General features: G+C 41.6%; 1 protein-coding gene across 1 annotated transcript; it reads left to right on the top strand.

Moving 5' to 3' along the window:
• The first annotated feature begins 2,840 nt into the window (after positions 1-2,840).
• ppp1r3ab (protein phosphatase 1, regulatory subunit 3Ab) lies at positions 2,841-8,535 on the top strand. Its single transcript, XM_008284001.1, has 4 exons — positions 2,841-3,625; positions 4,025-4,092; positions 4,204-4,301; positions 4,900-8,535. Exons 1-4 carry the CDS (start codon positions 2,841-2,843, stop codon positions 8,071-8,073), a joined length of 4,125 nt encoding a protein of 1,374 aa, XP_008282223.1. The 3' UTR covers positions 8,074-8,535.
• The last annotated feature ends 3,620 nt before the right edge of the window (positions 8,536-12,155 follow it).

Raw genomic sequence — 12,155 nt, 5'->3', positions numbered from 1 at the left:
TATGCAGTACGAGAGAGTTTTGAACAACAAAAAAGAGCTCTGCAGCTACACAGCTGTCAAACTGTTATCAAAGAGCTATTTACAGTTGTATCTGCACTTTTATTTGAACAGCATATCAGTACTTCTATTAAAAACCAATAAAAGTGTTTTAATTTAGTCTGCTGATAAATGCAGTGCACCCTAGAGTGTAGAATCAACCATCCGCATTGACAAACAACCCCTAAATAACTCCAGATCTGTTTAAGACGTAATCGTTTCTGTCTTTGTGTGAGACATTTCTGCATAATCATCTCTTGTTTATAAAGACTTTTTTTTTTTCTAAATCAATGTTTTAAATCTGTTTCATAATTTGCATCCTTTCTTCTTTGCAGAATGCCACTTTTATCACGCACATGTCCTGATTTCTTGTCGAGTGTAAGTACATGACAAAACAAGAGGGAGAGGACCAAAGGCCAGACTGCCATCAGGAGTTATTTGTCCTTTGCTGATATAAGAGTGAAGCCAAGGTAAGGAAGAAAACCCTAAATACATTTTTTAAATAGTTTTTCTCACACATGATTTAATGATTTGTATCCTGTCATGGCAGAATAACAAAATGCAATAAACAATACACACAACAAAGATGCAGTCATACAGCTTAATGATGAAGCTCTTTACATAAATGTAAACTAGTGCAGCAGTGAGTGAGGCCAAATAGATTTCCTCTGTTTCATCCTACAAATGCCCCAAACAAGGAAAGACCTGAGACCAGATTAATGACTGAAGTGTAGATATTGTTACTAAGGTAACTTTCTGCCACCTACTGGATTAGTATTTACCTGCCCTCCACTCTGTATGGGAGTAAAGAAGTAATATACATTTGTTGTGTTTATTTGTAGATAAAGAAAACCTCTCCAAGTCAACTTCACCTTACTCTGCTCTATTATACAGCTTTCATGCGGTTCAAGGGTGGAATTTAAAGCTGACTCTGTACGGCATTGGATTTATTAACCCTTTGATGACTGGAGGCATGCACCAGCAGTGAGGAAACCCGAGCAGTTGCACTGGTGGTGTCGTAAACCTGCTGTCATATGACTCTGTCATGCCTTTCACGTCATTAATCTCCCAGCAGTGCAGTGCAGAGGTCAGAGGTTGACTGTCGTGCCCTCTCCCAGCTGTAGCCTCGCCATACGAGTCTGGTACCCTCTCTGGAAAATAGCAACGTCTCATCCAGCTGGGGGATTGCAGTCCCGCCACACTGATGCTCCAAGGCTGATAGCACGGTTGGGTCCAGTCCAAAGAACTCAACTGATTCCTCTGTGGTTCCTGCAGAGGGCATTGTGGCACCACCCAAGCCAAAGATTCAGATTTACTCTCACAGAACCGTTTTAGGAAGCATCTGGTCTCCATCCAAGTCAGACACCTTGCCACGCTTTCCTCCCGCTCCCGCTCCCTCTCCCTCCTCCCTCTGGTGTTCCTGTAATGTCGAAAGTTTCCATGCTGGAAGTCTGTCAGGTGAGCTCGGTGGACGCCCCAGTAATGGCCCCGACCGTCCTCACAGCGGCTCACCTTCACAAAGCAGTCATTCACGGACAAGTTGTGCCGAACACTGTTCCTCCAACCCGGACCCCGGCTCCTGAGGTAAGGAAACTGCTCCTCCATTGCTCTGTAGATGGAACCAAGGTTGAGTTTCTGGCAGGGGGAGGACAGGATGACTTTGGCAATCAGGGCAATGTACGGGAGGGAGGGCTTTGAGAAGGTCTGCGCTTCCTTGGAGTTCATAATGTCGTCTGAGAGACTGTCTGGGTTGATGCTCTCATGGGTTCTGGCAGCATCCACCATTGTTGCGGTTGTGTCTTGGGCAAACACAACTGTCGGGTTACGTCCTTCTTTTTCTTCTTTTATGTGTGAAGTGTCCGTTGGATGTTGTCCTCCTTTCTCGGTATTCATTGTTTTGTTTTGTTTTCTGTAACTTCCTAGTCCGTGCACAGCAATGAAAGTATCTTGTCTAAATTAGATCCTACATTCTCTGACAGTCCGAACAAAACTATTATGACCTCTGACAGCCTTTACATGCTTTTATATCATTCTCATCCAAACTGGGGGAGTGCTCACAATTCTTCAGTTAAGATACAGAATTCTTACTAAGTGTTAAAGTATGTCTCTTATTTACTCACTGAGATAAAAGACTAACCACTGGCTGGATATGTCACTTTGTCACAGCTGAGAGACAAATACAGGAAATAGTACACAATGCATAACTGTAAACTCTATAATTCTGGTATCTGCAGATAAATCCTGGTATGTGATAAGCAGATAAAATAGTCTCGTGTGTTAGGCTTTCACAGTAGTTGCATCATTAGAGAGTCACTGGTTGGTCAAAGGAAATTATTTTGGAGATCTAAATAGTATGCAAAGGCCATTTGTTCTGTTTTAGATCTCATGTGACCCACTGTGGAGCAAAACCCAAATAGCCGCTCTGTAAATCTCGTGCTTTTTGTACAAATAGCATTACAACTCTCTTGGGAGCAATTGGGAGTGCAGTTACACAACAAAGATGCTCAGAAAACATTTAGGAACTGAAGTTCTGCAGTATAAAAATTAGATAGTTACTCAGCTATACTTTTGATCACACAACGTGGGAACTTTGCGTCAAAGAGGCAAGCGGTTGATATATTCTCCTCCTGAGCTTAGACTACTGTACATAGTTTAAGTCCCTTCTGGCCTATTTATAGTGTTGGCCCTTGCAACAATGTCATCTGTAACTCGACTCCATCTGTTAAGTCAGAGCATGTTGAATGTCAGTTGCCAGAAGCAGAAGCGCAGCACTTCGTTTCCCGCTGACTCTCACAAAGAGCTTCATGGAGTTTGTGGGACAACCGAGTTCTTCTGGGGCTCTTAACCTCTTAGGAGTCCCGGGCCTCAGCTCCTTGGATGTGGACGATGATGAAGGCGACGTGGTCATCGGCATCAGGCCTAAATCTTCTCCTCTACCGCGGCGAAAGGGCTCTGCCACTGATGAGGACTCGGAGTTTGAACCTCCCCTGTGTGGCTCCAGGAGAGTGTCCTTTGCAGACGCCAAAGGCCTCAGTTTGGTGCAAGTGAAGGAGTTTGGCACATGGGATGTACCCAAATTGCCAGGATGTGAGTCCTCTGAGGGTGAAGGTACAGATGCAGAGGAATTTTTCCTCTCAACTTTTACTTTTTCTCTTCCGCGATCAACTCAGGAGCTGTATGCCAAAGTTCGGGAGCAGAAAGTAGAGTTGGAAACAGTCGAGTTACTTCCAGGGACCACAATACTAAAAGGAATTGTCCGTGTCCTCAATATTTCCTTCAATAAGGCGGTATACGTCCGAACTACCTTGGACACCTGGTCGAGCCACTTTGACCTCCTGGCCGAGTACATTCCTGGGTCCAGTGATGGCCTGATGGACTGTTTCTCCTTTAAGCTCACCTTAGTTCCTCCATTTGGAGAGCAGGGAGCCAGAGTTGACTTTTGTCTGCGTTATGAGACTCCTCTGGGGACATTCTGGGCCAACAATGACAACAGGAACTATGTGCTCTTTTGTCATCATAAAATGAAAAAGGAGAAAGTGAAACCACAGAAGGAGAATGTGAAAAAGAAAAGCTGCCTTAAGACAGTCAGGTGAGGATATAAAGTGGGTCACTCAGAGGGATTTGAAAAGATCAATACCGATCATGTGTTAAGACACAATTCACTGTATTTAATTATGAGAATTGTACATAATCAACAGCATTATCTGTTATGCCTATTGGTGGAAGAGTGGACTGGCCAGTTTTTGCCCTTTCATTCAAAGAATATTATCTATTCACACAACTAATATAGTAGCCTGACTAAAATCATACATGTCTTTGTAGGTATTGTGTTGCGTTGATAGCCCTCATATTGTCAAGTGGCGTCAAACTTTACTCGTCCTGCAAAGGAGAGCAAAGGATAACCAAGCCACTCAAATGTATTTAGGTGAGGACTGTATGTGAGACACTCAGATTGAGTTTGACTGATCACAATTTTATTAATTCACAGTCAGAACTTCTCCACTGTGGAAAACATTTCAGCAAAGGAAGCTTCATCACAGGAAAATATTTCAGCAGGTGAATATTCATTTCACTGATTGAGAACTTTAGACATTTTGTTAAATGTAATTCCAAATTGGCTGCATTAGTGCAGTTACAATACACATGTTAAATGTCTCCTTTCTCCAGATGTGTCCAACAATGGAAGAGAGGTGGACTCGATGAAAGCCGACAAAACCTTTGATGGTCAATCAGGGACATCAGAGGAACATAGACAGAAATTACTGGTGAGTAGAAAAAATCCCACAAACCAGTTAAGAACAAAAAAAGTTTGCACCTCATTAGTATCAAAAAATAACAGGTTAGTATAATATGTTTTGTGACTGACAATCTAATTATCCTAATTTCTTATCATCCAACACTGCAAATAGTGTTGGATTGTTTATAAATACTGCTTATTCCTAACCTCGACTAGACAGGTTTGATGTATTATTAGCTTTGAAAGGGAGCTTAAAGATACCATGGAATGTCTATGAGGTACAAGAGGACCAGAAAACTTAACACGATCTCTGGAGCGCTTTCTGAGGGACTGAAACATGACTGGAGTTTGAGCACTACTAGCGTAACAGAATGTACTGCACATGTAAAGGTCATGTAGTGCTTGCTGTTTGTGCTTCCTCTGTGTCTCATATTTTGTCCCGCATGCTAACGTTGCTGTAGTATTTCAATCATGTATCCTCTCATATGAAACAAAAATGCAGTCGAAGACATTATTTAATCCGAGCATGTTGCTGCGTGACATGCAACTCTAAATGCCACTCCACACTCTTTTCTTAAAAAGGTATAATATTGTGTAAGTGGAAATTAATCTGTCCCTCTTCTCAGATCGAGAACAGACAGAACATCAGTCGAAGAAGTCGCAGGAAAGCTGCGCGGATGGCTCGAGTCAAGGACTTCTTTGCTCAAAGAGATGGAGGAGCGAGTGACACTGAAAGAGACGAGTCACCTCCAGAAATAAAACAGGCAGCTCAAAAAGAAACCCCAGAGGAAAAACACACAGATGTGAAGTCCTTTTCTGATGGGAACAGCAATTCTGAAGGTTCTCAGTTTGTTTCTGAATCTCTGGAAACGTGCAACGAACCCCACCTCAACGTTCTACATGATACGTCACCAGCACATGACAGCATGTCTAACACTGAGTCAGAGAAATCTGAGAGCATCCCTTTGGATGACTCAGCAGCATTAAAAGTAGGTGAGAGTGTCACAGATATCCCAGTCGACCCATTGCCTTCAACTGATGAGCCTGGTCCTGCAGAACAGCAAAATATCAATGACTTTGACATGAAAGCTGAGGAAAGCAGTCCGAATGAAAACGTGAGCTATGAATCTACTAACGACACGGCAGCAGTGAACAGTGAAAGCCTTGTTAACCAGACGAACAGCTTCACATTTGGAACTGTGGTGGCTCCGCTGTATCGCCAGGTGTTTGGCAGAGCGGGAAGTGAAAGTCAGAGCATAGGTGACTGGGGAAATCCTACACGGGCTTCTCTGAATACTGCAAGCCTAAATGCTGACACTAAAATAAGACAGATTAGCTGTATCGACTTAACAGATGCTACAAGTAATGGTTACAAAGTTCAAATAAATGTGACTAACAATCAGGACTCAAACCATGAATGCGTAAATGCCACACTAATTTGTCCTCCTACTGAAGAGCAAGAGACAAGTTTGACAGTAAATGACGTCCTGGACTGTGCAGAAACTACACAGGATCCAGCTGGGATTGAAAATTCAGACCAGAGAAGCACAGATACATCACCAGATCCAGCACCTGTTTTAGGAGACACATTAGGACATCCTGAGACTGTAAACATGTTAAATAAAGATTTGTTGAATCCGCAAATACACACTGAGGGTTTAGATCTCCAGGGAGAAGAACAGGAAGACAAACGAACCCCTGACCTCCAAAGCCAAACCACAGCAGAGACGCTACAGTGTCAACCGTCAGAACCCACATGCACACAAATTGAAACTAATCTTGATGAAACACTTGCACAAAGTGAAACACAAGAAGCCAGGATCAGCCTGCAGTCATCGTTTATATCACTTCAACCGTCTCAGAGTGAACACGTTGTTGAAGAGACAGACCAACAGACCAGCAATAGAGGAGAAGAAGAGTATGTGGAGTCAAAGAGAGACCACACCAAAAGCAAAACTGTGACTATACTAAAAACTGGCACATCTCTAAAAGAGGACAAACTATTTGAAGTGTTACATGATTTGAATTCAAACCACACTGACAATTTGGTTACAGAAGAACCTGAGGATCATGTTGTTTTTCCTTGTTGTGAACTGGAGGAAACTGACTTCACACCACTGGAGACATCTCTGGAAACTCAGGAGGAAGCTACTGACATGGAGAAAGCTAAGAAAGTGAAGTACAGCTCACATAAAGACGAAACAAAACAGCCCAGTGACATTAAGGTAACTGGTGAGGTAGCTGAATCCATGACAAAAGTAATGATAAGTGAGCATCATAGAGATGGTGACATGTTTGTGGGGCTCAAAGATGAAGGCTCTTTGGACAACATAGAGCATTGTGAAGCAAGAGCTGCTATGTCAAAACAAGATGAAGGCTTCTGTCTGGCAGACGTTACCGAGGCGAAAAACTGGGAAATGATGGTCGAAGAGGAGGAAAATAGCATTTTAACAAATGACGAGGAGTATGAAGGAATTCATTCAAAAACAGAGAGCGCTGAAGTAAACGAGAGAGACACTACAGAGGAGAAAAAAGAGGAATTGTTGGAGGAGATGATAGTTGCTGGAGTGAAAGACAACAATGCTGACAATACTGTGGGGTTAGAGGACAAAGAGTGGATTAAAGAAGAAGACATTGGAGAGACTGTGACTGACTTAGAATATGTTCGAGTCACAGAGATGGAAAAGACATTTAGAGAGGAAAAACTAGCTGACGTGGAAAGAACAGAGGGACCAAAGAAAGAGAAACATTTTGCAGAGATGCCTGAGGTCAATATCGAAAGTGCAAATGTGCAAGAGGAAAAAGAGATAGAGGGGAAGGAAAAAATTCCAACACACTTGATCATTGAAGGTGAAGCCGGTGTGGAGTGGGAGGGTGAGGTGAAAACAAAGGAGGAAAACAGAGAGGAGGAAGAGGGCCCAGATTCCCAGGAGGAAATTCTAGTTGATCAAGCAGGAGAGGCGGAGATTGAAGATGCAGAGTCAAGCATGGTCATAAAAGACAGAGAAGATGAAGTGTTGTGGTCAGAGGAAAGGTCTGACGTTACACATAACGAGGCTGACGAGGATTTATCTGCTCTGGTGAACAATGCACAGGAGGGTGTCAGTGAGAGAGTAATCGACAAAGAAAATACAGGAGAAGGGCAAAATGCACACATCCCCACTGAAACCTGTCTTTGCAAGGAGGACGGTTTTCAAAACAACAAGAGTGTCACACATGACCGATCAAAAGCTGAGGAGGAATGCTTCACTGCAGAAGCAGCCATGTGCATTTTAACAGATGACCCTGAAATCGACCAAACGAGTCACGACAACGCTTCATCAGAGTCAGACTCAGACGACGAGGTGGAGCTGTACATGCACTGTCTCAGGGCTGTTCACACAGGAGCACAGGCCCATAAAGACCGTAACAAAGATGCAGGTTTTACTGTGAGCAAAAGGCCTTCTATAAGCAGAAGCAAACTGCTGTCCATGCCGTCCATCAGTGAATCTCTGGATGAAGAACAACCCCTCAGCCGCCTTCAGGAGAATCCTGACGACGGGAAGACAGCTGCCTTCGCAGCTCTGTCAGCATCCGGTGGACAGGAAAGCATCAACAGAAATGTTTCGTGGTGGAAAGATACTTTTTCCTGCAGCAATATCTCAAAAACATTGTTATACACCACCTTGTTAGTGCTATTTTTAGTTGTGGCATACCATTATGATTTTCTTGCCTGTTTTGGCCTCTACTTGATATCTGTGGTTTGGCTCTACTGTCAAGGAGAGCGACAACCAGTTAAAAACAACAACAGAATAGGCTGAAGTAAATAGAAAAACCTGTTTCAACAGTGATGATGTCGGGGTAGAAGATGTAGAAGGTAGATTAGTTTTTATTTCTACATGCAGTTATCACATTTGATATTTTCCGTTTTAGTAATGATAGAAAACTTAACAAGATCATACAACAGTAAATAAATATGGGCATTCATTTTGACACATATCAGTATACTTCTGTATATTCCCTATGGGAGGATGGTAACTCTTTGTTGTCAAGAGTATGAACCAATTTTTCTTTATGCTTTCCTGTATATAAAACTTGTCACCTCAGTCAACAGGTTGTGGAACATTGCTCACACTGATCAGCTCTGCAGAGCACTAATGCTTTATGAGGTGTAAATAACACTTACCAGTGTGCTGTGTGTATGTCTGCAACCATAGTATTTGTGTATGGCACATTTAGTTTTCATAACAATAAAAATAATAAATTATACAACTGAAAAATAATTCAGTGGGTCTGTTTTCATTCTACTGCTTTCTGTACTAATTGTGCACTAACAACAGCAGCCAGCTCAGAGCAAAAAACAAATGGAGCAGATTATGACAACGATATGTGTTGCATATATTAAATAAATTAACTTCATATACGGCGGCAATTTAAAGTATTCAGACCCCTGGAAACAGCAATTCCCAAAAATGACTATTTTGTTTAAAGTGAAAACAGACAAAGTAATGCCAATGAATGAAAAATATAAAACATCAAATAAGTGATTGTATAAGTATTCACACTCTTCAAGTCAGTCGTTAAGTAGATGCACATTTGGCTGCAGTTGATGCATTAAGCCTGTGTGGACAGATCTCAATCAGATGGGCTTTCTCTTTACCACGCTCCCATGAACTTTGGTGAAGAACAGGCAACAGTTGTTGTATTCACAGCCTCTCCCATCTCAGCTGCTGAAACTTGTAACTTCTTCAGAGGAGTCATTGGTGTCTTGGTGGCCTCCCTCATTGATCTCTTCCTCGCATAGTCACTCAGTTTTTAAAGATGACCTGCTTGAGGCAGATTTACAAATACGCCACATTCCTATGGTGTTTGCCAGGTTTTCTTATTGTTTCCATCTCTTAATTTATATTTTTCAACCACCTTTGTTTGGAGGTGCTTGACATGTTCTTTTGTCTTCACAGTGTAGTCATGATTCAGTTTCCAGATAGAGATGTCGTTATATTACAGTTACTTGAGACACATAAGGAGACATAAACTGACACATACTTTCTTGTCATAAAAGGCCAAGATTCACTGTCGAAAAACAATTAAAGGGGAACACGTCAAAGGGGAGTTGAATACTTTTTGTAGGTACAGAGCAGATTTTATCTTTTCTTGAGAGAAACAGATTGATGTTGTGCACATTATGGTGTTTTCCTGTAGTAAATTGGACCATGCTGGCATTGAATCACATACAAATGAATAAATACAAATAAAGTTAGAGTTAACTCACACTGTATTTTCCCATTCTCACTCTGCAGGTTAATGTCAGGTAACTGGTGCTCTAGAAAAAAAAAAGACGAATGTTGTCAGTGGTCTGTGGTCATACACTGAAACTCTGCAAGAACACAGAAACCAGATTATGACTGTTTTGAATTCTTATTTGTGTTTCTGGTGTGTCGAAATGTTTATTTTATCTCGGGCTGCATTCTGATCAAATCAACTATCTTGTTATCACCATGTTATCAGTTCTAAAATATGTTTGGCATCAAGCTGACTAACAGAAGTATCCACTTGTGTTTGCTGCTTTTACTAAACAGCCTTAAAATCATTTTTAACAAACAGCTCCTGAGATGGACCACAGAAGCACAAAAAAAAAAGCACATTTCACTCATTTGCTCTTTCCTCTCCCTAGTCAAAATTGCCAGGTCTCTTTTTAAGATGTTGCTGGTCCAAATAAAGATCAACCCTTGAGAGAAGTGTTCACTTGTGACATACTTTAGTGACCGCCCACAACAGTGAACCTAGTCTGCTCTTAAACAGCTTCCAAAGCAGGTGAGTATTTTTGTCTCAGAATCAATGAACACGGAGTGAGATCGAGTCACTTGTAGCTATAGCACGTACTTCCTGCTCTCTGTTTTCAACTTTGGCTTTTAGCTGTGTGAGCTGAACACAGCTGCAGTAATGAAGTCGCCAGGAGGCTCCAGGGCAATCCACTGTGAGGATTACCACTCTATTTTGAAAAGAAACACAATAACATTTTCCACAAGTCAGGCAGTTTGTGCAATGAAAATTATTGCCCTTTCACTACCCCTACACTTCTTATTGTACACAATCCAATATTAGCCTTTAGAGATGGTTGAAGTTCAACTTTTTGTTTTTGACAAACATCTTTTTTTAAACTAGAATTCTATTACTTGATGTTAGTTGGTACAGCCCATCCTGGTCCTCTGATAGTCCTATTTAAAACGGGGTGTTTTAAATAGGACTATCATGTCTGACATTCTGTAACACGTCTTTTGTAAATATGTGTATGGGATTTGTTCACTTTTAAACATGATATCAACCTGCTATGTGACCTGATGTGATAAGTGTTGCCCTCACGCCAGACCTCATAAGAGCAATAGTAATTAATCTTTATTAGCTTGTGCAGGTGGAGCTTATGTTGTTATGCTATCATCAGAGCGTGCTGGCTGCACCCTACACCTGTTGGACTCATATTCTAATGACTGCCGTGTTAAACAGCTTCTGCAACTGCAGCCAGCCAGCTGTCTTCATTGCCACACAAACAGATGCCAGTCTGACCTCTTTCTAGGTGTTTTATTACTCGAGAGCAGCGATAAATCAAATGTGTTGTGAGAATGGGGATCAATGTTTAAAGGAAGGAAGTATTTTTTAAGAAATTGTAGTACTACTTTTACAAGTATAAGCATACGAGACATTAAATGTTTATTCAATGAAATATTAACATGTAAAGTTCTCCAAGAGCTAATTAAAAAGGAACTAGACTCCTCTTCAGACCTGAAGAAGCCTCTTGGTAGAGAGGTGAAATGTCTTCAAGAAGTAAAAAGACGAGTCCAGCTGCTTTTTCACAGAAGATCCTAGGATTACCATGACCTCGATGACTGGGAATCTACACAGACAACACGTAAGATGAATGATGTATGCCCAAACCACACAATATATTGCACAATATAACTTCATAAGCAAGTGTAAATTCAAATTAACACAATAAAATCATGCAAACTGCAATGAAATGAAGAATAATTTAGTAGGATTATCTTATCTGTTTTCCAGTTTACTACCTGAGCATTTACATAAGCTTGCACATGATCATACAAGACAATATTTACTAAAGCTAGCAGGGTTTTCTGCTAAGATTGTATTTATATTCCTCCACACAGTATCACAGTGCATCCAGCAGGCTTAATGAACAGCGCAGCAGCAATCATGTGCTATGTGTTATTTTGGGAGAGGGAAATAGTTACATACTGTCTGGGGGTCTAAAAGAGTTTATAACTTCAGTTTGGATACCAAGGTTTTAAATACAACTACAGATGTCTGTGTGTTCCACTGTAAACAACTTCAAATCAGGACAAAAGCAGTGTAAAAACTGTGAATTCATTCACGGTTCCATCCATCCATCCATCATCTATACACCGCTTAATCCTCACTAGGGTCGCGAGGGGCTGGAGCCTATCCAGACTGACTAAGGGTGAAGGCAGGGGACACCCTGGACAGGTCACCAGTCTATCACAGGGCTGCACTTAGAGACAGACAACCAAGCACACTCACATTCACACCTACGGACAATTTAGAATCACCAATTAAGCTCAACATGTTTTTGGACAAGTGGGAGGAAGCCGGAGAAGCCGAAGAGAACCCACGCTGCACGGGGAGAAAGATCGCGGATGTCCTCACTGGGAAGCGAACCAGTGACCTTCTAGCTGTGAGGCAACAGTGCTAACCACCGCTCCACCTTGCAGCCCATTCACAGTTCCAATTTTTCAAATTTTTACACTCACAGTAACTAAACCCATTTATAATCAGTTCTGTCATCTAAGGCTTTTTAACAGACATACATGATCTAAGATATTTACACTGTCAGCCAACCAAGGAAAAGTACATTAGAGCACAGTCTTTG

This window comes from Stegastes partitus, unplaced genomic scaffold (assembly GCF_000690725.1).
Source record: "Stegastes partitus isolate 25-593 unplaced genomic scaffold, Stegastes_partitus-1.0.2 Scaffold337, whole genome shotgun sequence".
NCBI classification, from domain to species: domain Eukaryota; kingdom Metazoa; phylum Chordata; class Actinopteri; family Pomacentridae; genus Stegastes; species Stegastes partitus.
The sequence above is the reverse complement of the archived record's forward strand: the minus strand, read 5'-3'. Positions and strand labels throughout refer to the sequence as shown.

Bases quoted from the DNA above. Each gene is read 5' to 3' on its own strand.
- ppp1r3ab (XM_008284001.1), top strand. From the start codon at position 2,841: ATGGAGTTTGTGGGACAACCGAGTTCTTCTGGGGCTCTTAACCTCTTA. The intron at 3,626-4,024 runs GTGAGGATATAA...ATTAATTCACAG, and splicing joins AGCTGCCTTAAGACAGTCAG to TCAGAACTTCTCCACTGTGG. The intron at 4,302-4,899 runs GTGAGTAGAAAA...CCCTCTTCTCAG, and splicing joins AACATAGACAGAAATTACTG to ATCGAGAACAGACAGAACAT.